At 44.3% G+C, this 25,474-nt stretch overlaps 1 protein-coding gene across 1 annotated transcript in view; it reads right to left on the bottom strand.

Moving 5' to 3' along the window:
- The window catches only part of LOC132400034 (myosin-7-like), a 111,549-nt gene that overhangs the window by 48,544 nt on the left and 37,531 nt on the right, over window positions 1–25,474 (bottom strand). The window contains exons 17-25 of the mRNA XM_059981110.1: window positions 24,014–24,146; window positions 22,035–22,114; window positions 16,683–16,770; window positions 13,910–14,027; window positions 10,215–10,338; window positions 6,794–6,930; window positions 5,901–6,156; window positions 3,014–3,256; window positions 1,713–1,889 (exon numbers count right to left, since the gene is read on the bottom strand). Of these exons, the coding sequence (XP_059837093.1) occupies window positions 1,713–1,889; window positions 3,014–3,256; window positions 5,901–6,156; window positions 6,794–6,930; window positions 10,215–10,338; window positions 13,910–14,027; window positions 16,683–16,770; window positions 22,035–22,114; window positions 24,014–24,146 (1,356 nt within the window). The remainder of the gene's footprint in view (window positions 1–1,712; window positions 1,890–3,013; window positions 3,257–5,900; window positions 6,157–6,793; window positions 6,931–10,214; window positions 10,339–13,909; window positions 14,028–16,682; window positions 16,771–22,034; window positions 22,115–24,013; window positions 24,147–25,474) is intronic.

The raw sequence follows: 25,474 nt of genomic DNA, 5'->3' as shown, positions 1-25,474 counted from the left end.
CCACTGGTGTTCCACAGGGATCCATACCAGGACCTCTGCTGTGTTTGACATTCAGTATGTAAATGATCTAAATGAAAACATAGATGGGGGGGGGGGGGGTTTGTAAGCTAGCAGATAATACAAAAATTGGTAGTGTTGTAGATAGCATTGAAGACCGGCAAAGGATTAACGCTTTGTGGCCAAGTTTGTGTTCGATACAAATATAGGTGGAGAGGCAGTAGTGTTGAGGAAGCTGGGGGTCTGCGGAGGACTTAGACAGGTTAGGAGAAATATTGGGATAATTTATTAGACTGCGTAACACCCAAAAATGTGAATTAAAAGTGTGTAGGTCTCTTCATTGGAATAAAATCTAATAATCTAGAAAGTCTGTAAGACCACCAAAATCCCAAAATAGTGCAAAAGGAAAGGGGGAAAAATACAGAGATAGTTTTCATGGGTGGGTTCTTTGTCCATTCAGAAATCTGATGGTGGAAGGCAAGAAGCTGTTCCTGAAATGTTGATTGTGTGTCTTCAGGCTCCTGTACCTCCTCCGAGATAGTAGCAATGAGAAAAGGCATTTTTTGGGTGATGGGAGTCCCTAATGATGGATGCTACATTTTCTGGGAAGGCCAGTACCCATGATGGAGCCAAATTATTAGAGTTTTACTGTAACCAGTACTAATTTATAAAATTATAATTCCAATGTGGCATCATCAGACTGATGCTAAATCAAATCAAATTTTTATCTAGTTTTATTGTCATCTCTGAATTTTCAGCTGCGGTCCTTAATCATTCAGGAGAAACTTTAGGAAACTACATCTAACTATAACACGGTGAAGTTTAATTAAATGAGTAGTGGGCTGCCATTTTAACTGCATTGTTTCGCGATACACAAAATGATCGTGGCAGAGGCAATTGAGATTACAATTTTGCTCAGAAGTTGGCCTCCAGTGTTATTGTTTGCACCCAGATGCAAGTTTAACCCCAGGACGTTTGGCTAGTAGTGCCAAAATATCACAATGGTAACTAGCAGAATATAATTTAAATTTAATTTTAAACTATTTAGAATCTATTGCCACAGAGGATGGGTGCACCTAGGAGGTTAAGCCTCCCTGTTTCTGTCTCTCAGACAGCACAAGGGAATGGACAAAAACTGGAACAATCTGGGCTTCAAGCATTAGCAAGGAGCAAGGGGGATGAATGAACACAACTCAAGAAGCCCTCCTTCTGACTAAAAGTAATGGGAGTCTTGCAACTGACTCTGGTCACAAAACACATTCCTGACCATCCAATGCCACCATAATTGTATAATGACAGACTTCCCAGGCTCTTCAGCCTTCCAGCTCCACAACAACAGTCAACTGTCCATTTCTAAAAGTTTTGTCCAAAACTTCCAGTCTACATTAAAAGTTGGAGATTTTGCATAAAAATTAGGAACACAAATTGAAAAGGAGCAAGCAAAAGAGACCTTCTATTAGACGAACTTTGAAAACTATCTCTGCACTCTCACTATTATCATCTTATGACCAAACTTAGTATCACTATTTTCCTAGGAAGTGTCTCAGAAAAGTAACAAAGTATTTCAGATTCACTCCAATTGATGGTGAGGGTGCAGAGATAGTGTCCAAAGTTCAAGTCTAATACAAGGTCTCTTCTGTTGCACCAGTTTTGTGAATGGGTCAATATTCAACTAGATTTGTAAGAATGATAATTAATTAACCAATTTGACTTACATCATCAACTTGCTGCTCAAGTTTTGACTTGAGTTTAGTCAGGGTGTTGACTTTATCCTCCTCAGCCTGTAGGTCCTCCAGGGTTTGCTGGTGAGCCTCCTGAAGAGCTTTCTTCTCCTTCGTCAGTTTAACAATCGTTTCATCCAGAGTGGCCATTTCTTCTGTAAGATTCTTAACCTATAAATTTCATCGTGATGATGAGAATTATAAATTATCAATTATTTGTCTGCTCAATGAATGAAAGACATTATGTTATTATATCATTCAGATTTTTCCAAAAACACATTCAATTTACATTAAAAACTTCAGTACTGACAGGGACAGGTCTATTCTTATTGTACTGAAGTACAGTACTGGTGTGGACATATCTGGCCCTGTATAACAATACTGGTTAGGACATGGTTTTGCTGCATGTTAATGGGGATCAATACTAGTGGATACAATACTGGCATCTGTTTGAACTGATCAGTCCCTATACAATTGCGGTTTATTCATCCTCATATAACAACAATGTAATGCACCACTGGAGGGGAAAGGGCTGTCTCTGCATGGCACTGAAGTGCAATACCGTTAGCGAGATCTCTCCCTGTACAACACGAGTTGTGGGGACAGGTTTACAACAGTACCTATGAGTATAGGTCTGTCACTATATAGTACTGGAATACATAATGCAAGTGTCTGTCCATCACAATGGGTATATACTGCATCATTACAGTAGAATGCAATGGTGATACATGATTAGCAGTCACAAGTCTGTCACAGTATAAATACTCTGGTAGTGACAGTTGTGAAATATATAACACACAGATACAGGTCTGTATAAAAACCTGGAGATTCAGTATTGATGGGTTGAGGGTGAAGCTGGGTATTGTATTTCTGAGTTACAACACTGTCATTGTTCAACAGCAAGGGAATCCGGAGAGAATGAAGCTTCTGAAGGAAAATATGGAGCGGTGCATGGGAGCAGGAAAGGTTAGAGGGAGGAAAGTGGAAGATAAAGAACTGAAAATTGAGAGGAGGGTATCTGCATTTGAAAACCAGTGAATAGAAATGGAAATTGGTACAGAGTGAGAGAGGGGAGGCAGTGAGGATTGAAGAGGAGCCAGGTAGGGGTAGTGGAGTGGGAGAGAGGGATGTCGAGGTGTTGGGAAGGTGGCATGAATAGATGTAGAATACTTTCCCCCTAAGTAATTGACAGATGCACTATTTTACCTTCACTGGGCAGTCTCTAGTTTCATCTGCAAAATGTTAAAACTAAATGAGAGGAGAGAGTGCTGAGTGGTAATTTACTAAAACCATACCTTGTTTTCAGTTGCATGTTTCTCCTTTTCAACCTTGGCCAGGGTGATTTCGAGATCGTCAATATCTTTCTTTAATTCTGCACATTCATCCTCTAATTTCCGTTTCTTTGCAGTAATCTCTGCATTCATCTCCTCTTCATCGTCCAGTCTTTCAGTCAGCTCCTTCACTTTAGCTTCCAACTGGATTTTCGCTTTGATCAGCAAATCACATCGTTCTGCTGCATCTGCAAGGGTATCTTGTTCCTGGAGAGATAAATCACATACTTGCTCACATCTCTGCTCTCCAAATCACCACAACTGGAGAGAAGGTTCTTAGGAAACTGAAAGGTCTGAAGGTAGATAAGTCACCTGGACCAGATGGTGTACACCTCAGAGTTCTGAAAGAGGTGGATGAAGAGATTGTGGGGATATCAGTAATGATCTTTCAAGAATGGTTCTGGAAGACTAGGAAATTGCAAATGTCACTCCACTCTTCAAGAAGTGAGGGAGGCAGAAGAAAGGAAACTATAGGCCAGTTAGTCTGACCTCAGTGGTTGGGAAGATGTTGGAGTTGATTGCTAAGGGTGTGGTTTCGGGGTACTTAGTGGCATATGATAAAATAGGCTGTAGTCAGCTTGGTTTCAAAGGAAAATCTTGCCTGATAAATCTGTTGGAATTCTTTGAAGAAATTACAAGGAGGAAAGATAAAGGAGAATCAGCGGATGTTATGTACTAGGATTTTCAGAAGGCCTTTAACAAGGTGCCACCCATAAGACCATATGACATAGGAGCAGAATTAGGTCATTCAGCCCATCAAGTCTGTTCCGGCATTTCATTATGCTTGATCCCACATCCCACTCAACCCCATATATGCCTTCTCGCCATTTCTTTTGATGCCCTGAATGATCCGGAAACAACATCAGCCTTAAATATACCCACAGACCAGACCTCCACCATGCCCATGGTATTACAGAAAGATTCTAGTATGGATAAAGCAGTTGCTGATTGGCAGGAGGCAAAGAGTGGAAATAAAGTGAGTCTTTTCTCATTGGCTGCTGGTGACTACTGTTCACATGGGTCTGTGTTGGCACCACTTCTTTTTACGTTGTATATCCATGATTTGGATGACACAATTGATAGTTTAGTTGCCAAGTTTGTGGACGATACAAAGATAGGCGGAGGGACAGGGTAGTATTGAGAAAACAGGGACGCTGTAGAAGGGCTTGAACAGATTGGGAGAATGAGCAAGGAAGTGACAGATGGAATACAGTGTCAGGAAGTCTATGGTCATGTACTTTGGTAGAAGGAATAAAAACAGATTATTTTCTATTTATTATCAAGGAATATAAAAGTAAGGATGTAATGTAGAGATTTTATAAAGGACATTTGAAGTCTTACAGAGGGTTTTGAGCAGTTTTGGGCCCTCTATCTTAGAAAGGATGTGCTGAGACTGGAGAGGGTTGAAAGGAGATTCACCAAAATGATTCCAGGATTGAACAGCTTGTCATATGAAGAGTGTCTGATGGCTCTGGGCCTGTATTCGCTGGAAATCAGAAGAATGAAGGGTGACCTATGGTCTTGATAGAGTGGATGTGAAGAGGATGTTTCCTATGGTGGAGGAGTCTAAGGCCACAGGACACAGCCTCAGAATAGAGGGGAGTCTTTTTGGAACGGAGATGAGGAGGAACTTCTTTAGCCAAAGAGTAGTGAATCTGTGGAATTCATGGTCAGTTTCATTGTGTTGGATACTGGTACATAATGACAAACCAGCTGACGGCATTTTCTAATCAATGAAGGCCTATGTAATTCACCATTGGTCTGCACCTTATGACTAAAGTTAAAATGGATTCTATTTACATCAGTAAACCAGAGCGAAGTGTCACCACTATCAAAGAGTCAAGTCTCCTGATGACGGGACCATAGTCGAATCATTTCCGGTAATGGGAACTAGAAGCTCTGCTGTACAGGATGGTGGGACAAAGCCTATGGGAACAATACTAAGCAATGACTCAATAGCAGAACAAACCGGCTCCGAGCAAGACTCCAGGATAGCATGTCACCCCCTAGTGCCAGAGTCAAGAATGTCTTTAAGCTGGTGCAGAACATTCAGAAAAGGGACTGTGAGCAATGAGAGATTATCCATATTGTACTAAGGATGAAGAGAGGTCCTGCAAATGGAATTTATTGAGTTAGGCAAAAAGGTCAAAGGAAGGACCTCCGGGATTGAAAATCAGGATTGCTCCCTGTGCCACATGCCAGTGAGTAGATGAACAGGAAAATAGAATGTGAATGTCACTGCAGGTGGGCGGATTTCGGGTATTTGGATCATTGCCTTGCCTCTAAACCATATGGTTAATATCCTTGCAGGGAGCTTCACTCATTCTTTTCAGGTAAATTAAAGAGTGAGAGAAGGATGACCCAGAATAACACTACAGCAGGTAGGGAGACAAATATCAATATAGACAAAAATAGAAGAGGTAGTTCCAGTGGGCAGAACCTATGGAGAGAGGTGGGGAAAACCAAGATGGCCAGTTGGTGGCAGATGTAAGAACCGTGTCCACCACAGTGGAGACAGTGTTGGACACACTCTGAGCCGTGTCCACTACAGTGGAGACAGTGTTGGACACACTCTGAGCCGTGTCCACTACAGTGGAGACAGTGTTGGACACACTCTGAGCCGTGTCCACTACAGTGGAGACAGTGTTGGGCACACTCTGAGCCGTGTCCACCACATTGAGGCCAGGAGTGGGCACACAGGAAGGAGATGTGTCCACTACAGTGGAGACAGTGTTGGACACACTCTAGGCTGTGCCTGCTATGGTGGGACAAGGGGTTGGGTGCATGATAAGATGCTATAGTGGGGCCAGGGGATGGGCACAGCAGGTGATAGGCACTCTCTTAGCCATACCGCCTGTAGTTGAAGCGCCAGGTCGTTCTTTTCCTGTATCAAGGTAACTTGTTTTTCTTCCAACTCCTTGCGTTTAGCCTCCGACTTCACCAGTGCCTCCTTCAGTTTCAGGAATTCGTCCTTTAGTGTTGCCATTTCCTTCTCAGTCTCAGCACTCTTCAGCAGAGGTTTGATCTTGAAGAAGAGTTTCATCCAGGACCAATTCTTGACAGCATTGAAAGCACGGATGTTCCACTGGATGACCAGCAATGCATCTCTAGGGAAAAATGTTATTTTAGATACAATTTAATGTTTTGCGAGCTTGAGTTTACTCTATGGACCTTTAATCCAGGACATGGCCCATCTTTAAGACACTTGAATACAAGTACTGCTTGCAAAGCTGATGGCTTGATACATGACAAGCAATGATGGTGAAGTTATAGGATAGAAGAGAGGTAGAGTCACAGTCACAGAGCATTAGAGCACAGAAACAGACCCTTTGGCCCATCCAGTCCATGCCAGACTATTACTCTGCCTAGTCCCACCATGATAATCCAACAGCTTTCTAGTCATTTTGAAAACAAAATTTATTCTCAAATGCTATGTGATGGGAATAAACATAAAATCCTAGCTTCAGGACTATACAACATGACCATATATCCCTAATAACTAAAGGGGCCAGTAAACAGCAATCGGTTAAGGTCTCAAGGATAATGATAGAGGAACATGGAGGTTGCCAAGGAGAATCGGTTATAAGCTTTAGCAACAGGGTGAGGTGAAGGTCCAGGTATCCACTGCCTTTTTTGTGATGTGGGCAATCTGCAGTTTCAACCAATTGCTTGAAGCTTGAGACTGTTAGAAAGTATCACGAATTAACAGTATGGCTGTCATTCTCATTGCAAGATGATATTTACCGCCTCTCAATGATCTTCTGATATTCAATCCTCATCAGTCGGCCACGGCTCCGCGCCTGGATCATGGTCAGGATCTTTGCCAGTCGCTCATCTCGCATTTCCTCTAAGTGACCCAGCAAGCCAGCCTTGAAGAACACCTTGTGCACAAAAGAAGGATCACATTAACCAGACCACTAAACCACTGCTGCTTATTTCTCATTCTGGATTGTGCTCAAAAATATTAATCCATTCACATTGCAGGCTTCTCCCACAGCTCTGTTTTGGGTCAATTTATATTGCTCTGTTAAATTGTGGGAGACGAGCAGGGGCATGAATCAGGGGAAGGGAGACGAGCAGGGGCACGGATCAGGGGACAGGAGACGAGCAGGGGCATGGATCAGGGGAAGGGAGATGAGCAGGGTCACGGATCAGGGAAGGGAGACGAGCAGGGGCACGGATCAGGGAAGGGAGACGAGCAGGGTCACGGATCAGGGGACAGGAGACGAGCAGGGGCATGGATCAGGGGAAGGGAGACGAGCAGGATCACGGATCAGGGAAGGGAGACGAGCAGGGTCACGGATCAGGGGAAGGGAGACGAGCAGGGGCACGGATCAGGGGAAGGGAGACGAGCAGGGGCACAGATCAGGGGAAAGGAGACGAGCAGGGGCACGGATCAGGGGAAGGGAGACGAGCAGGGGCACAGATCAGGGGAAAGGAGACGAGCAGGGTCATGGATCAGGGGAAGGGAGACGAGCAGGGGCACAGATCAGGGGACAGGAGACGAGCAGGGGCACGGATCTGGGGAAGGGAGACGAGCAGGGGCACGGATCAGGGGAAGGGAGACGAGCAGGGGCACGGATCTGGGGAAGGGAGACGAGCAGGGTCACGGATCAGGGGAAAGGAGACGAGCAGGGGCACGGATCAGGGGAAGGGAGACGAGCAGGGGCACGGATCGGGGAAGGGAGACGAGCAGGGTCATGGATCAGGGGAAGGGAGACGAGCAGGGTCACGGATCGGGGAAGGGAGACGAGCAGGGTCACGGATCGGGGGAAGGGAGACGAGCAGGGGCACGGATCAGGGGAAGGGAGACGAGCAGGATCATGGATCAGGGGAAAGGAGACGAGCAGGGGCACGGATCTGGGGAAGGGAGACGAGCAGGGGCACGGATCAGGGGAAGGGAGACGAGCAGGGGCACGGATCAGGGAAGGGAGACGAGCAGGGGCACGGATCAGGGGAAGGGAGACGAGCAGGGGCACGGATCAGGGGAAGGGAGACGAGCAGGGGCACGGATCAGGGGAAGGGAGACGAGCAGGGGCACAGATCAGGGGAAGGGAGACGAGCAGGGTCACGGATCGGGGAAGGGAGACGAGCAGGGTCACGGATCGGGGGAAGGGAGACGAGCAGGGGCACGGATCAGGGGAAAGGAGACGAGCAGGGGCACGGATCAGGGGAAGGGAGACGAGCAGGGGCACGGATCGGGGAAGGGAGACGAGCAGGATCACGGATCAGGGAAGGGAGACGAGCAGGGTCATGGATCAGGGGAAGGGAAACGAGCAGGGGCACGGATCAGGGGAAGGGAGACGAGCAGGGTCACGGATCAGGGGAAGGGAAACGAGCAGGATCACGGATCAGGGGAAGGGAGACGAGCAGGGTCACGGATCGGGGGAAAGGAGACGAGCAGGATCACGGATCGGGGGAAGGGAGACGAGCAGGGGCACGGATCAGGGAAGGGAGACGAGCAGGGTCACGGATCAGGGGAAGGGAGACGAGCAGGGGCACGGATCAGGGGAAGGGAGACGAGCAGGGGCACGGATCAGGGGAAGGGAGACGAGCAGGGGCACGGATCAGGGGAAGGGAGACGAGCAGGGTCACGGATCAGGGAAGGGAGACGAGCAGGGTCACGGATCAGGGGAAAGGAGACGAGCAGGGGCACGGATCAGGGGAAGGGAGACGAGCAGGGGCACAGATCAGGGGACAGGAGACGAGCAGGGTCACGGATCAGGGGAAAGGAGACGAGCAGGGTCACGGATCGGGGGAAGGGAGATGAGCAGGGTCACGGATCAGGGGAAAGGAGACGAGCAGGGTCATGGATCAGGGGAAGGGAGACGAGCAGGGGCATGGATCAGGGGAAGGGAGACGAGCAGGGGCACGGATCAGGGGAAGGGAGATGAGCAGGGGCACGGATCAGGGGAAAGGAAACGAGCAGGGGCACGGATCAGGGGAAGGGAGACGAGCAGGGTCACGGATCAGGGGAAGGGAGAGGAGCAGGGTCACGGATCAGGGAAGGGAGACGAGCAGGGTCACGGATCTGGGGAAGGGAGACGAGCAGGGTCATGGATCTGGGAAGGGAGACGAGCAGGGTCATGGATCTGGGGAAGGGAGACGAGCAGGGTCACGGATCGGGGGAAGGGAGATGAGCAGGGGCACGGATCAGGGGAAGGGAGACGACCAGGGTCACGGATCGGGGAAGGGAGATGAGCAGGGTCATGGATCTGGGGAAGGGAGACGAGCAGGGGCACGGATCTGGGGAAAGGAGACGAGCAGGGGCACGGATCTGGGGAAGGGAGACGAGCAGGGTCACGGATCAGGGAAGGGAGACGAGCAGGGTCATGGATCAGGGGAAGGGAGATGAGCAGGGTCACGGATCAGGGGAAGGGAGACGAGCAGGGGCACAGATCTGGGGAAAGGAGACGAGCAGGGGCACGGATCAGGGGAAAGGAGACGAGCAGGGGCACGGATCAGGGGAAGGGAGAGGAGCAGGGTCACGGATCAGGGAAGGGAGACGAGCAGGGGCACGGATCAGGGGAAAGGAGACGAGCAGGGGCATGGATCAGGGGAAGGGAGACGAGCAGGGTCATGGATCAGGGGAAGGGAGACGAGCAGGGGCACGGATCAGGGGAAGGGAGACGAGCAGGGTCACGGATCGGGGGAAAGGAGACGAGCAGGGTCACGGATCAGGGGAAGGGATTGAATGTTGTAGGGTGAGGTGGATGACAGAGGTAAAAGGGTGCTAGAATGTTCAATGAGAGCAAAGGGATTTGTTGTGAGAGGTGGCAAGTGTGAGAAGGAAGGGAAAGAAGTTTGGGGTAAGTAGATGAGAGAGGAGAACTGCATTCAAATGGAGTGGGGAAGTGGGTTTTAATAACTCCTTGGATAGGCAACAAAGCAGCAAACAGCAGAAGGCAGAGGAGGAAATCGGGGAAATTACTTCATTTGAAATAAACTAGAATAAAATTAAAATTAGAAAAATTTAAGAGAACAGAAGAGGAGAGTGACCAATAATCATAAATAATTAACTAACTTGTTAAGAATTAATATTCCAGTAATGAAGCTGTATGTAATTCCTGAGCCAATAATTTGAGTGGAGGAAATGGGAATATTCTAAGCCAGTGCTAGGTCAGCCGGCAGCAGTTGCTTCTGTTCTTAAAGTCTCTGGCCTTACCTTTGTGTGGCCAAACTTATACTGAGTATGATCAATATCAAGGGAGCCCAACAATTTCTCTGTTGCTTTTCTGCTGTCGACAAACTTGTCTTCAGGAACAGCACTTGGGTTGAGTATACGGTAGCTGCAATTCGACAAAAGCAAAGTGAGGTTGTTGTTGATGGTATCAAGTGATGGAAGTCCCCTCCCCTATCAGCAATTCAACCCTTTATGTTTTACTGAGTAAGAGCTCAAAAGAGCCATCCAAGAAATCTGATCTTAAACATTTGTAAAATGCTTTTGGTTGATTTTAGCAGTCAATGAATAAAATTCGTAGGATTTTGAAGCACATAACAGACTCATAAGCACATAAGTTGGGTTCGGTGTCCCAACTTGTCCAGGTCAGGACAACGAGGTCAGAGAATGTTTTGAAGTACCATCCTTTTGGTGATAGCCCGCAACATCTCAAGGATACATATCTTGGACCCGCCAGGTCTGTATTTTTTTTATCCTTTTCTAGAATGTGGGTTTAATTGCCATTCCTTAATTGTCCTCGAGGTGGCGGTTTTGAGCTGCTGCCGTGAAGCACTGGAATTATTCTATTGAAAGTATGGTACTCCCTCAATGCTGTGGTAAGCAGTTCCATGACATGCATCTGTTGAGAATGCAAAGTCAGTGATATCTTTTCAAATCAAGATGGTGTCAGACTTGGAGAACAACTTGTGGGTGCTCATGTTTCCAAGCACTTGATGCAATTTTTCCTGACTGCATTAGTCATGAATTTGGGAAGTGCTTCAAGAAAGTACTTTGGCCCAACTGGTCCATGCCTACTAAAATGCCCATCTTAGCTAGTCCCATTTGCCACCATCAGGGTTGCCACCCTGGGGTCCATGGCATAAAAAACATTGGGAACCCCTGGATCATTCCAATCCATGTACCTGACAAATTGTCTTTTGATGGCTATTATTGCTCCTGCCTCAACCACTTCATCTGACAGCTCATTTCACATATCTGGAGTAGACTGAAGTAGGTAGATAGGTATAACCATATAACCATATAACAATCACAGCACGGAAACAGGCCATCTCAGCCCTCCTAGTCCTGCCGAACTCTTAATCTTACCTAGTCCCACCTACCCACACTCAGCCCATAACCCTCCACTCCTTTCCTGTCCATATACCTATCCAATTTTACCTTAAATGACACAACTGAACTGGCCTCTACTACTTCTACAGGAAACTCATTCCACACAGCTATCACTCTCTGAGTAAAGAAATACCCCCTTGTGTTTCCCTTAAACTTCTGCCCCCTAACTCTCAAATCATGTCCTCTCATTTGAATCTCCCCTACTCTCAATGGAACCAGCCTATTCACGTCAACTCTATCTATCCCTCTCAAAATTTTAAATACCTCGATCAAATCCCCCCTCAACCTTCTACGCTCCAATGAGTAGAGACCTAACTTGTTCAACCTTTCTCTGTAACTTAAGTGCTGAAACCCAGGTAACATCCTAGTAAATCTTCTCTGCACTCTCTCTAATTTATTGATATCTTTCCTATAATTCGGTGACCAGAACTGCACACAATATTACAAATTTGGCCTTACCAATGCCTTGTACAACTTTAGCATTACATCCCAACTTCTGTACTCAATGCTTTGATTTATAAAGGCCAGCGTTCCAAAAGCCCTCTTCACCACCCTATCTACATGAGACTCCACTTTCAGGGAACTATGCACAGTTATTCCTAGATCTCTCTGTTCCTCTGCATTCCTCAATGTCCTACCATTTACTCTGTATGTTCTATTTGGATTATTCCTGCCAAAATGTAGAACCTCAAACTTCTCAGCATTAAACTCCATCTGCCAATGTTCAGCCCATTCTTCTAACCAGCATAAATCTCCCTGCAAGCTTTGAAAACCCACCTCATTATCCACAACACCTCCTACCTTAGTATCATCGGCATACTTACTAATCCAATTTACCACCCCATCATCCAGATCATTTATGTATATTACAAACAACATGGTGCCCAAAACAGATCCCTGAGGCACCCCGCTAGTCACCGGCCTCCATCCCGATAAACAATTATCCACCACTACTCTCTGGCATCTCCCATCTAGCCACTGTTGAATCCATTTTATTACTCCAGCATTAATACCTAACGACTGAACCTTCTTAACTAACCTTCCATGTGGAACTTTGTCAAAGGCTTTGCTGAAGTCCATATGGACTACATCCACTGCCTTACCCTCGTCAACGTTCCTCGTAACTTCTTCAAAAAATTCAATAAGGTTTGTTAAACATGACCTTCCACGCACAAATCCATGCTGGCTACTCCTAATCAGATCCTGTCTATCCAGATAATTATAAATACTATCTCTAAGAATACTTTCCATTAATTTACCCACCACTGATGTCAAACTGACAGGTCTATAATTGCTAGGCTTCCTTCTAGAACCCTTTTTAAACAATGGAACCACATGAGCAATACGCCAATCCTCCGGCACAATCCCCGTTTCTAATGACATCTGAAAGATCTCCGTCAGAGCTCCTGCTATCTCTACACAAACTTCCCTCAAGGTCCTGGGGAATATCCTGTCAGGATCCGGAGATTTATCCACTTTTAAATTTCTTAAAAGCGCCAGTACTTCCACCTCTTTAATTGTCATAGGTTCCATAACTTCCTTACTTGTTTCCCACACCTTACACAATTCAATATCCTTCTCCTTAGTGAATACCGAAGAGAAGAAATCGTTCAAAATCTCTCCCATCTCCCTCGGCTCCACACATAGCTGACCACCCTGATTCTCTAAGGGGCCAATTTTATCCCTCACTATCCTCTTGCTTTTAATATAACTGTAGAAACCTTTCGGATTTACTTTCACCTTATATATAACTGTAGAAACCTTTCGTATTTACTTTCACCTTATTTACTTTCACTTTCAGGTAGGCCTTTGTTAGTCTCGATAGACCATGGATTTGCACCTTGGAAAGTTTCCAGGGCGCAAGTCTGGGCAAGGTTTTTTTTAAAATGGAAGATAGGCAGTTGCCCAAGCTGCAAGTCTCCCCTCTCCACGCCACCAATGTTGTCCACGGGAAGAGCATTAGGATCCATACAGCTTGGCACCGGTGTCATCACAGAGCAATGTGTGGTTAAGTGCCTTGCTCAAGGACACACACACAAGCCTCAACCAAGGCTCGAACTAGCTACCTTCAGATAACTAGACGAACACCTTAACCACTTGGCCAGGCTGAGGTATAGTCAGGAGAATGGCAAGTGAGTGGGTGCAAGTAGCAAGAATGTGTCAATACAATCTGGGCCATGATCTCCTAGGTTTTGCTAAAGTTCTCAATGACAATTGAGGTCCTAGTAGGATGGGGGTATCAGGTGAGTGATAAGAGTTCTTCAATAATGTCTCCCCACAGCCAAATAACGTCTCACAGAATATCTCTATGGTGACCTAATGTTTATATGAGAAGGGGAAATAGCTAACTTTCAGGCAGCTTACCATCTTCATTATGATTACAAAGTAAAAGGTGAAAAGGTGCTGATGTAACATTGATAAGGTGTCTTCAGTCAGGACTGAAGAGTTTGCTCCAGGTAATACTCATGTCAATGGGAACAATGACGAAGACATCAGTTGGCCTACATTTTGTCATTCCTGAAGCAGTCAAAACTGAAGACAACATGCTATTAATTGGCGCCAGTCCTTACCGCTGCTTGAAGTCGGCGTACAGAACTCTGTTTGGAAACCCTTTGCGGCAAATGCGGATTCCTTCAAGCACACCATTACAACGCAGCTGGTGTAGGACCAAGAATGGGTCCATTGCACCTGCAAAATGGACAACAGCCAGTTAACAGCAGCGAGCATTAGTCAACCATCTAAATGGAAATGCCCTCTTTCAGAGGAGTCTCATTTAGCATCCTTTAATTTAGGCCTTTTTGAAGAGTCACATGTAACTAGAGGCTTGCTGTCAGCTAAAGGCATCCCAGACACAGTGAATCTTTAGATCTGGCTACCCAAGAATGTGGTGGAGGCTCAGTTACTGAATATACTTGAGGTCAACATATTTTGATTATTTGATTTTAAGGAAATCATGGGATATGGAGTTTGTGCAGGACAGTGATACTGAGATCAAAGATCAGCTGTGATCCTAAAGTATCACTCACACAGATCCTAACAAAGTTCTCATCCTTGCCCTTAAAGGTTTCTGTTGAGAGCCATCAGTGGTATCAAAGATCAGGGCCGGGACCTCTGTTGTTTGTTATAAGTATGGGTTGGCTAAATAGTAAATCTGCAGATGACACAAAAAGTGCCAGAGTTATGATATTGAGGAAGATCCAGCAAGATATATAAAGATCAGTTGCAAAAAAATGGCAGACAGAGTTTCATCTGTACAAATGTGAGGTCTTGCACTTTGGCAAATAAAATGCAAGAGAGAGTCTACGGTTAGGACTTTATTCCTTGGAACTTAGAAGATTGAGGAGAGATTTATACAAAAGTATACAAAAAGTATACAAAATTATAAGGGTATAAATAGGGTAAATGCAAGCAGGGTTTTCCCCCCACTGAGGTTGGGTGGAACTACAACCAAAGGTCATGGGTTAAGGGTGAAAGTTGAACATTTTAAGGGGAACATGAGAAGAAACTTCTTCACTCAAAGGGTCACGAGAGTGTGGATTGAGCTACTGGCACAGATAGTGCATGCAAGCACAATTTCAATGTTTAAGCAAAGTTTGGATAGATACATGAATGATTGTGATCGGTGCAGGTCGATGAGGGTAGGCAGTTTAAATAGCTTGACATGGACTAGATGGGTGGAAGGGCCCGTTTCTGTGCTGCACTCTTCTATGACTCTATTACACTAAGCTGGCAGGCAAACTTTACTTCAAATCATCATTCAGGACTTGCACAGTGAAAGACAGGGCCTATGGAATGTTGCAGAACGAAGATAGCTTAGACCTTAGAAAATGGCTGCATAGATAGGCAACACAGTGAAGAAGACATATGTTTGCTTGCCTTCATCAGATGAGACCATGAGTTGGGACATCACGTTGAAGTGGGTTAGGGGATCGGTCAGACTGAAACTGGAGTACTGTGTGCAGTTCTGCTCACTGCACTGTTGAAAGAGTCAGAAAAATCATTACAAAGGCATTTCCGGGACACAAGGGATTAAATTACGGGGTGAGACTTGATAGGCTGGGAATGTCTTCCTTGAGTTAAGGAGGCTGAGGGGTGATCTTACAGAGGGTTACAATAAGATGGATCAAACAGTCTTTTTCCCCAGGATATGACACTTTAAAGTTAGATCTCCCCTAACAAAACCATGCAGACAATCTTTGACTATCCTTTCCCTTTCCAAGTGCAGATTAATTCTGTCTCTCAAGTTCTTGTATAGTTATATTAAGTTCACAGGCCTGTAAATATTGGCTTATCCGCAGCGTCCCTTTTCAATTTTTGTTGTTCTCCAATCATCTGGCACCTCCCCTGCGCCCAACAAAGACGTAACAACCTGTCAAGGCCCCATTAATGTCTTCCTTTGCCTCCCATAGCAGCCTGGGATACATCTCTTCAAGACCTGTGGAGTTACCCACTTTCAAGATGACTAAAACATCCAATTATAACACAGCATATAATGAACAAATGAAAATAGCCAATATTTCCTTTTATTCATTTAAGACTCAATACTTTTCAAAGACCACCTTTCCCTCTGTTCCCTATGTCTCATATAAACTTTCTTTTACCCTTTATCCAGCCCTTGATATCCATTTACATCCACAGTTTCTTGTCCTTACCTTTCACCATGAACTCTCATCAATTTAACATGTCTCCTGCTGTTGAATGCAATGGTCCCTGTCTAGTTTTGCCAGCTGCTGTCGTATGATACTGAAATCAGTCTGCTCCCAGTTCATGACCTAAATTCTGACCATCCTTATCCCTTTTAAAAATTACCTTAGATAGGATTGTGTGTGTGTGTGTGTGTGTGTGTGTGTGTGTGTGTGCGTGCGTCTGCGTGCATGTGTGTGCGCGTCTGTGTGTGCGTGTGTGTGTGTGTGTCTGTGTGTGCGTGTGCGTGTGTGTGTGCGTGTGTGTGAGAGAGAGAGAAAACTTGGCCAAGTGAAATGGGGAACAATAAAAATACAGAGAGCAGGGAGAAGACAGATGGAAGTAAGGAAACACAAGAGATTCTGCAGATGCTGGAAATCCAGAGCAACACACAAAATGTTGAAGAAACTCAGCAAATCAGGCAGAATCTGTGGAAGGCAATAAACAGTTCACATTTTGGGCTGACACCCTTGATCAGGAGCCCTGTTGCAATAAGAGTTTTGGCCTGTAACCCCCTTCTATAGCCACACATTCACCAATATATTTGGAAGAAAGTTGGAGAGTAATTTCACTAACGTGGGCCTGGATTAGGTTTTGATATTATACATCAACAGCATCAAGCTTGGAATGCAACAGTGGTGCTGGAAACACGTTGCCTACCCGGTGTCTTGGTTTCATTGGGAATAATACAGCGCACAAAATGAGGCTGTGTTGATCGCAAGTTAGTCATCAGCTTGTTGAGGTTCTCCTGAGACAATAAAAAAATAACCCTATTAATCCAATCTGTTCTACATTAGTAGATATTGGCTGATTCCATTTCCAATAATCAGCCTTTTTCACAAGTAATTCAAGTAGTGCTTCCCCAAACTTACTCACATGCTGACCCCGACGTTGACATTAAATCATGCTAGTGTTGTGGCGTATCTAGTACAAGTACTGGACATACTTCCCTCTGGTTACCAGGGGAATTCTAACAGTTGTATTCATCTTTCATATCCTCAGATATTGTGAACAAAGAAGTTTGGCCATTTCAGGATCGAGTCCACTGGTGGGTCTAGAGTCACATATAAACTAGACAAAAAAAGGACACCAGAGTTCCTCCCCATTTGTGAACAAGTTGGATTTTCCTTTTAACCTGGTATCTTGTTCCTCATCACATCCAGACTAATTATTTTTTTATTACAAATTAGTAACAGAATTTAAATTTCACATCAGCAATGATGGGATTTGAAGTGAATCCCCTGGATTGTTAGTCCCAGTGGCTGGTTACCGCTCTGTTAAATTAATCACTGCGGTACCACCACACCCTCTGGTTGAACACCTATTCTCTTCAGTTATGTGGGACATCACTCTGGTTACTGCCAGTCAGTCTGGTTATTATAGACTTACATCTGGTTAAAGGTGATTCCCTCTGTTTAACAGGAGATAAATGAAGATTGCTGAGGGAATAAAGCTCTGTTTGATCAGCACCCTCTGGGTGTTTGGGGAAGTCAGATCAGGGATGAGACTCATGATTTTCCTCAATAGCTCTTTCCATACTTACCACATTCTACTCTTCAGCAGATTGTGAGTAGAAAGATAGCACAGACTTAAAGTGATGTTCATTCATCAATCAGCTAAACATCACTGCAAGTCTTAACCACCTTGATCTCGACAGCTCAGAAAGAAATCGCGTGATCAGTTGAGACATTGGAAGCTATTGGCCATTTCATCTCAGCCATCCAGAAACCTGACGTCCCCAATATTCTCATATTCCCTCTCAACCCTAGAAGCCTAAACAAGAGGGTGTTGTTGGTCCCAATTAGTGAAATGCTTAACCCATCTTCTCTCTCTTGGAATTGTCAGTATGGTTCCAAGGTGATTATATGCTGACTAAGATAGGGTTTGGGGCTCTGAATTCAGAAATAGCCCACCGGCAGCTGTCTATAGATACAAACAATGTGATAACTCTAGCATCTGAAGAATTGTTCTTTAATTGTACAGAGACCAATTTACAATAAAGGAATCATTGATAGAAACTCGCCATTTCTATTCTTTTAGGGATACTGTAATCTAAATTCAGACTTAATATTGTGAAGATCCCCTGATCTTGCATTGCAGTAATGGTTACACTTTAAACCAGGGGGTCTGTGGCATAAAAAAAGTTGGGAATCCCTGCTTTAAACAAACTTCAGTGGCTGTAAAGTTCTGAGGTCATAACAGGTGTGCAGTTATCAGTTCTTTCTTTCTTTCTCAGTCCAGTGAGTGGATGGAAATAATAAAGAGATCTGAGCCAACCCCAAACCAATATTTGATGACTTGAATATAGAATTGAGAGCAACTATAGCTAAACAAAATTTACATGAAATCTCACTTGGAGAACAATGGTGTGGGTAAAGGAACAAATGATTCCAGTGTAGTGGGGCATGATGGCCATTAGGTGGGGGGGGGGGTATGAACCATTATTTAGTAAGTTTAAAGGAGTTTACTTCATATCTAACTATAGTGACTGACAATGTTTGACACGTGACGATTGACTTTGCTTGATGTAAACTAAAATTTGATTAAAAGTCTTCATATATGGAAAGCAGAATGTCAAACCTAGATCTCATTTCAGACTCATCAGGAAAAACCTGAATTCTGTGCCCTTTACTATTTTGCAAATAGGGACCAGCTGTAAGATCAGGGTTCAATTCCTGCTGCAGTTTGTACGTTCTCCCCGTGACCTCCCACATACAGGTTAGAATTAGTAAGTCGTAGGCATGCCATGTTGCTGCCGGAAGTGTAGTGACACTTCAGGCTGCCAAGCACATCCTTGATGCAAACAACACATTTCACTGTATGTTTCATATGATAAATAAAGCTAATCTATTATCTCTTGCTTTGTCTAGATGTCTCCATAATATATCTACATTTATTAAGAAATACATATTAAACAGAAACCCTGACAGACTCCTCAAGAATCAGAGTTGTCAGTTTCTGATTCACCCTCATACGTTAATAAATTTAGAGAATTTGAGAAGCTCTTTGATAATGCCTTTTCAATAATTCAACAATCTAACAGAGCAAATACCATAATGACCTGGGAACCCACAACAAAGAACTGAGGCAAAAATTTCTGTCATATGGTGCAAGTGAAAGGATGTTATAAAAACCCAACTATATTACTTTATCCACAAGTATTGCACTTCCAGACCATTGGTATTGTTCCTTGGTATATGTGTGCATGGACGACACAGGGCATACACAGTGAAATCAAAATTTGATTGACATCACCTAAGCAAAATTTTACACAGTATATGCAGCTTAGAAACGTGTGGGCTTCAAACACTAAAACAGCAGGTCTGAAACCTGATCAGGTATTCAGTAAAGGCCTGCACCAACATGGGCTGCAACAGGGTGTTCAAACATCCATCTCACACCACAATGTCTATTAATTTTCAGTACAGTTGATTAATTCTCTATTCCACCCCACCGATGTCCTCATATTTAATTGCATCTCTTTCTACATGAGTTTCTTGGCATCTCTCCTTCCATCTACTTTACCTCCCTAATAATCTCCACAGGCTTTTTAAATTATAGGAAAGATACTAGTATGAATAGAGCATTAAGAGAGTGGGTATAAAGGGATCCTTTTCAGATTGGCTGCTGGTGACTTGTGGTATGCCGCAGGAGTCTATGTTGGGATTGCCTCTTTTTACGTTATATGTCAATGATCTGGATGATAAAAACGATGGCTTTGTGGCCAGGTTTATGGATGATATGAAGATAGGTGGAGGGGCAGGTAGTATTGATGAAGTAGAGAGGCTGCAGAAGGACTTAGACAGATTAGGAGAATAGGCAAAGAGGTGCAGACGAATACAGTGTCAGGAAGTATGTCATCATGCACTCTGGTAGAAGGAATAAAAGCATAGACTGTTTTCTAAATGGGGAGAAAATTCAAAAATCCAGAGTGTGAAGATATTTGGGAGTTTCTGTGCAGAATTCCCTGTAGGTTAATCTGGAGGTAGAATCACTGGTGAGGAAGGCAAATGTGATGTTAGGTTCATTTTAGGAGGACTAGAATATAAAAAAGAATAAAAAAGCAAAGGTATATTATTGAGGCTGTATAAGGCATGGGTGAGGCCTCTCTTGGAGTATAGTGAGCAGTTTCAAACCCCTTATTTGAAGAAAGAATGTGCTGACATTGGAGAGGGTTCAGAGGAGATTCACAAAACTGGTTCTGGGAAAGAAAGGGTTAAAGTATGAGTAGTAATTGAAGGCTCTGAGCCTGTGCTTTCTGGAATTTAGAAGAATGAGGGGGATCTCACTGAGACCTATCAAATGTTGAAAGGCCTAGATATTGTGGATGTTTACTTTGGTGGATGAGTCTCGACATAGCCTCAAAATAGAGTGAGACGAGGAGGAATTTGCCACAGGTAGCTGGGTGTATTTAAGATGGAGGTTGATATGTTCTTGATTAGTCATGGTGTGAAAGATTATAAAACAGGAGAATAGGGTTGAGAGAGAAATGGATCAGCCATGATGAAATGGCTGAGCAGGTTCGATGGCCTGATTCTGCACCTATGTCTTATGGTCTAAATGATCTTCCGAGCAGCTCCCTTCACTGAACATCCCCCACATTCCACCCAGACCTTCCTTTTCCTCTTTCCCTGGGATCCCCTACGCTATCTCTCCACCAATTCTCCAACCCCATCCTTATTCTGCTCCCAGTGCACTTCCCCACTCTGAAGGATAAACCAGTTTGCTTGTATAGACGAGGAGATCTGCAGATGCTGGAAATTCAAGCAACACACACAAAATGCTGGTGGAACACAGCAGGCCGGGCAGCATCTATAGGGAGAAACAATGTCGACATTTTGGGCCGAGACCCTTTGTCAGGACTAACTGAAAGAAAAGACAGTAAGAGATTTGAAAGTAGGAGAGGAGGGGAGATCCAAAATGATAGGAGAAGACTGGTGGGGGCAGGGTGAAGCCAAGAGCTGGAAAGGTGATTGGCAAAAGAGATACAGAGCTGGAGAAAGGAAAGATGAAGCCACACTCAGGTTGGAGGAACAACACCTTATATACCGGCTGGGTAGCCTCCAACCTGATGGCATGAACATTGACTTCTCTAATTTCTGTTAATGCCCCTCCTCCTCCATCCCTGATTTACTTATTCCCCCCCTCCTTTTCTGTCTCTCTCTCTCTCTCTGACCATCACTCTTTGCCTGTTCTCCATCTCCCTCTGGTGCTCCCCTCCCCTGTTCTTTCTCCCTATGCCTCCCGTCCCATGATCCTTTCCTTTCTCCAGCTCTGTATCCCTTTTGCCAATCACCTTTCCAGCTCTTGGCTTCACCCCACCCCTGCCGGTCTTCTCTTATCATTTTGGATTTCCCCCTCCCCCTTCTACTTTCAAATCTCTTATTATCTTTTCTTTCAGTTAGACCTGACAAAGGGTCTTGGCCCAAAACGTCAACATTGTTTCTTCCTATAGATGCTGCCTGGCCTGCTGCATTCCACCAGCATTTTGTGTGTGTTGCTTGCTTGTATAGAACGTGTTCTGTCAATTAATGCTTTGGATGTTATGCTCAGTAGCATACTGAAGTTTATAACTTCACAAAAGTGCTTTCAATCTTGTTTTACATGTTGAGGAATTTACAACTTATGAAATGTCGAATTGTTAGATGTAAGAGACTTTATATTGAGAAGCTGTACAAACTAAACACAAAGCGCTAATGGTTTTTAGGCAATCTGCATCTTTCTATGTGAACAGTGAGGGTGCTTCATGATTTCAGTCAATTAGATACGGAAATTTAATTTGACTTTGTCACTGTGTCTGTGTCACTGATGGCTGGACCATTTTCAGTTTAAAATCTAAAGTGGCATATAATCAAGCACTTGCAAATTGTTCATATTATCAAAGGAATGTGTTGACACACTCTGGGAAGAGGTCTACATGCTAGCAGTGGCACAACTGACAACATTTGAGGAGAATAGCATGTTTTCAAAAGGCCACCTTGAAACCGGATAGTAGGTAGAGATGAATCTTACCTTATGTAACTGGGAGACAGTCTGGAAAGAGGCAGCCTTCTTCCGCTTTTCTTTTGTTCCTGACTTGCCCTGCTCCTGGGCTGGAATAAAAAGAGAAACTCTAAAATATCCAGCGGATGAAAATCAGAAAGCATCATTCATATTCCAGAATCAATTGTGGTCACAGAGGAATTTGCTGATGTGACCAAAAGGTGTAGCTCGTAGCTCAAGAGTGAAATTGACACACCGACACAGTGACTATTGTGCAGTGTAATCAAAGAAACTGAGCACAGAAATGGATGCACCTTCTTGTCCCATCTCACCAATGCTGACCTGGATTCTCATGTTAATTGCAGTTGCCCGTATTTTCCTACCCAAGCACCTGTACCAATGCTCTTGAGATGTTGTAATTTTATTTGTCCAGATATTCACCACAGTATTTCCTAAAGATTAACTTGCAGCTTGAGTTGGTGGTCATAATTCTCTGAAACTTCCGCCATCTCCAATGGGATCCCCACCACCAAGCACATCTTCCCCCCCCCCCCCCCCCACCTTCTGCTTTCCACAGGGATTGCTCCCTATGCAACTCCCTTGTCCATTCATCCCTCCCTACTGATCTCCCTCCTGGCACTTATCCTTACAAGCAAAACAAGTGCTACACCTGCCCCTACGCCTCTTCCCTCAATACCATTCAGGGCCCCAAACAGTCCTTCCAAATGATGAGACACTTCACCTTTGAGTCTATTGGGGTCGTTTACTGTGTCCAGTGCTCCCAGTGTGGCTTCTTGTGTACTGGTAAGACCCGATGTAGATTGGGAGACCGCTTCACTGAGCACCCAAGCTCCGTCCACTAGAACAAGTGGGATCTCCCAGTGGCCACCCATTTTAATTCCACTTCCCATTCCCATTCCAATATGTCAATCCATGGCCTCCTCTACTGTTGTGATGAGGCCACACTCAGGTTGGAGAATCAACACCTAATATTCCGTCTGGGTAGCCTCCAACCTGATGGCTTGAACATTGTTTCCTCAAATTTTCAGTAATGGCCCATTCCCCTCTCCTTCACCATTCCCCATCCCCTCAATAGGTTTCAATACGTACATTTAACATCTATTTCCCTCTCTCACCTCCTCTCCTTGCCTGCCTATTGCCTCCCTCTGGTGCTCCTCCCAACTTTTCTTTCTTTCTTAGCCTTGTTTCCTCCTATCAGACTCCCCCTTCTCCAGCCCTGTATCTCTTTCAGCAAACTACTTCCCAGCTCTCTACTTCACCCCTCCCCCTTCTTTTAAATCTACTCATCTTTTTTCCTCCAGTCCTACCAAAGCACCTCAGCCTGAAATGTCCACTGTACTTTTTTTCCATAGATGTTGCCTGGCCTGCTGAATTCCTCCAGCATTTTGTGTGTTACCACCATCTTCAAAATCTGATTTTGAACTGTAATGAAATACTTTCCACTCATTAGAAAACTGGGGCTTCAACACATTTCAGAAATTCAATGCCATTCCTGACATAGCATATAGGAGTAGGATTAGCCCATTTGATCAAGCCCGCTCCCTTTTCAACCTATTATGGCCATTTATTCTGTTCTTCCTGCCCCCTCCCCAAAGCAGTCTACTTTACTGGCACTTAATCCACTATCGGAAACACTCACCTCCCTCCAACATTTCCACATTGTGGCTATATTTCATACTATCCATGAAATACACTGCAGTTATTTGTCAAAGGTGTGCTTACAACCTCTCCCTAATTCACAATCACTACAACCAAAGAAGGAAGGATAAGGAAATACTACACCAGTAAATTCTACCTGACTTTGAAATCAAGATTGAGGGCAAGGACTGAAATTTGGGATGGGTGTCAGGTACATGGTAGGAATAATTTTATAGAAAAGACCAGAATTTGAAGCCAGGATTCTATTGCGAGAACAAAGTATTGAAAAGTTTCCTGAAATGGGCAGTACAAACATCGATTTAGATAACAGCAAGTTGAGAATAATTTACCTGCTTCAGCACTGATGTAGTTTTCATACAATGCTGCTAACAGCTTGTTGGAGGATTTCTGAAACAGTGCCACCACAGTTTCATTCAATGGGTCCTTGTTTTTATCAAGCCACCCGATAATGTTGTAGGGAACCTACAGGAAATCCAAATTAGTTGTTGCCTTTAACACCCATGGAGAGAGATGTACATCAGCAATGAAGATTAGCATAGCAGAGGAAGAAGCTTAAAGTAAAAGGCATAGCATCTCATTTTACTATGCTTAACAGCTAGTTGGGCAGGCAGAGAAATTTACGGACCTAATGCAGATAAGTAGGTTTAGTGTAGATGACCAAAAAAAATTAGCACCACTGTAGCATAGAGGTTAATGTGAGGCTATTATAGCTTAGGATGTCTGAAGGTGGAATTCAATTCCACTGTCACCTGTGAGGAGTTTGTACATTCTCCCTGTGGAATGCATGGGTCTTCTCCAGGTGCTCTGGTTTCCTCCCACAGTCCAAAGATGTACAGTTTAGTAGGTTAGTTGTTCATTGAGAGTTGTCCTGTGATTAGGCTAGGGTTAAGCTGGGGATTGTTGGGTGGTGCAGCTCGAATGGCCTGTTCTGTGTTGTTCCTCCAAATAGATAAATTTTATATATATATATATATATATATATAAATATAAAAATAAAAGGCTGGCATGATGTGTTAGGCTAAAGGGCCTATTTCTGTGCTGCACAACTCTATTGCCATGGATCCAATTTGCAAACTTGCTTTGGATTCGTATGCTCTAACATTTTGTTTCGGTCTCCCATGTAGCCTTGTCAAGACCTTACTGAAGTCCATGTCAGCTACACCAATACACCCTGTTACATCTCCAAACAACGTGATCAAACAGGATCTCCCTCTAACAGTACCATGATGACTACATTTGATTAATCCCTTCCTCTCCATCTGCCAGATTGGCTAAATTTCTTCCGTCAGGCTGTGAGACTAATAAATACCCTGCTAACACTGAGGTCTCATCTCAAGGACAGCAAGCTGTTTACTGTTTATCCATGCTGCACACTTCACATGCATTTGAATTAAATTTTAGTAATTTATTTGTGATAATATTTTGTTTTATGTGCTGTACGTGATATATGTTTTGTGGATCCACTGCGATCCAGAGGAACATTGTTTCATTTGGTTGAATATATGTACAGTCAGATGACAATGAACTTGAACTGTAGACTAATTTGACCCTTTTGGCCAAAACCTTGGATCAGTTTATATCATTATAATATTCTATACTCTACACCTGTAATATGCTTCCATTATCTTTATCCAACCCTCAATGTCCGTTGACATTCCAGGTTTCTTGCTCATTTGACCTTTCATATTTAAAGAAACGTGTGGCCCTGAACCTTCTTGACCTCACTCATTTCCTCTCAGGTACTGTTACATCAGTGTAATGCATGGCAGTATAAATTTTCCACATCTATA

The sequence above is a fragment of the Hypanus sabinus genome, chromosome 9 (assembly GCF_030144855.1).
Source record: "Hypanus sabinus isolate sHypSab1 chromosome 9, sHypSab1.hap1, whole genome shotgun sequence".
In the NCBI taxonomy this organism is placed as follows: Eukaryota; Metazoa; Chordata; class Chondrichthyes; order Myliobatiformes; family Dasyatidae; genus Hypanus; species Hypanus sabinus.
The sequence above is the reverse complement of the archived record's forward strand: the minus strand, read 5'-3'. Positions and strand labels throughout refer to the sequence as shown.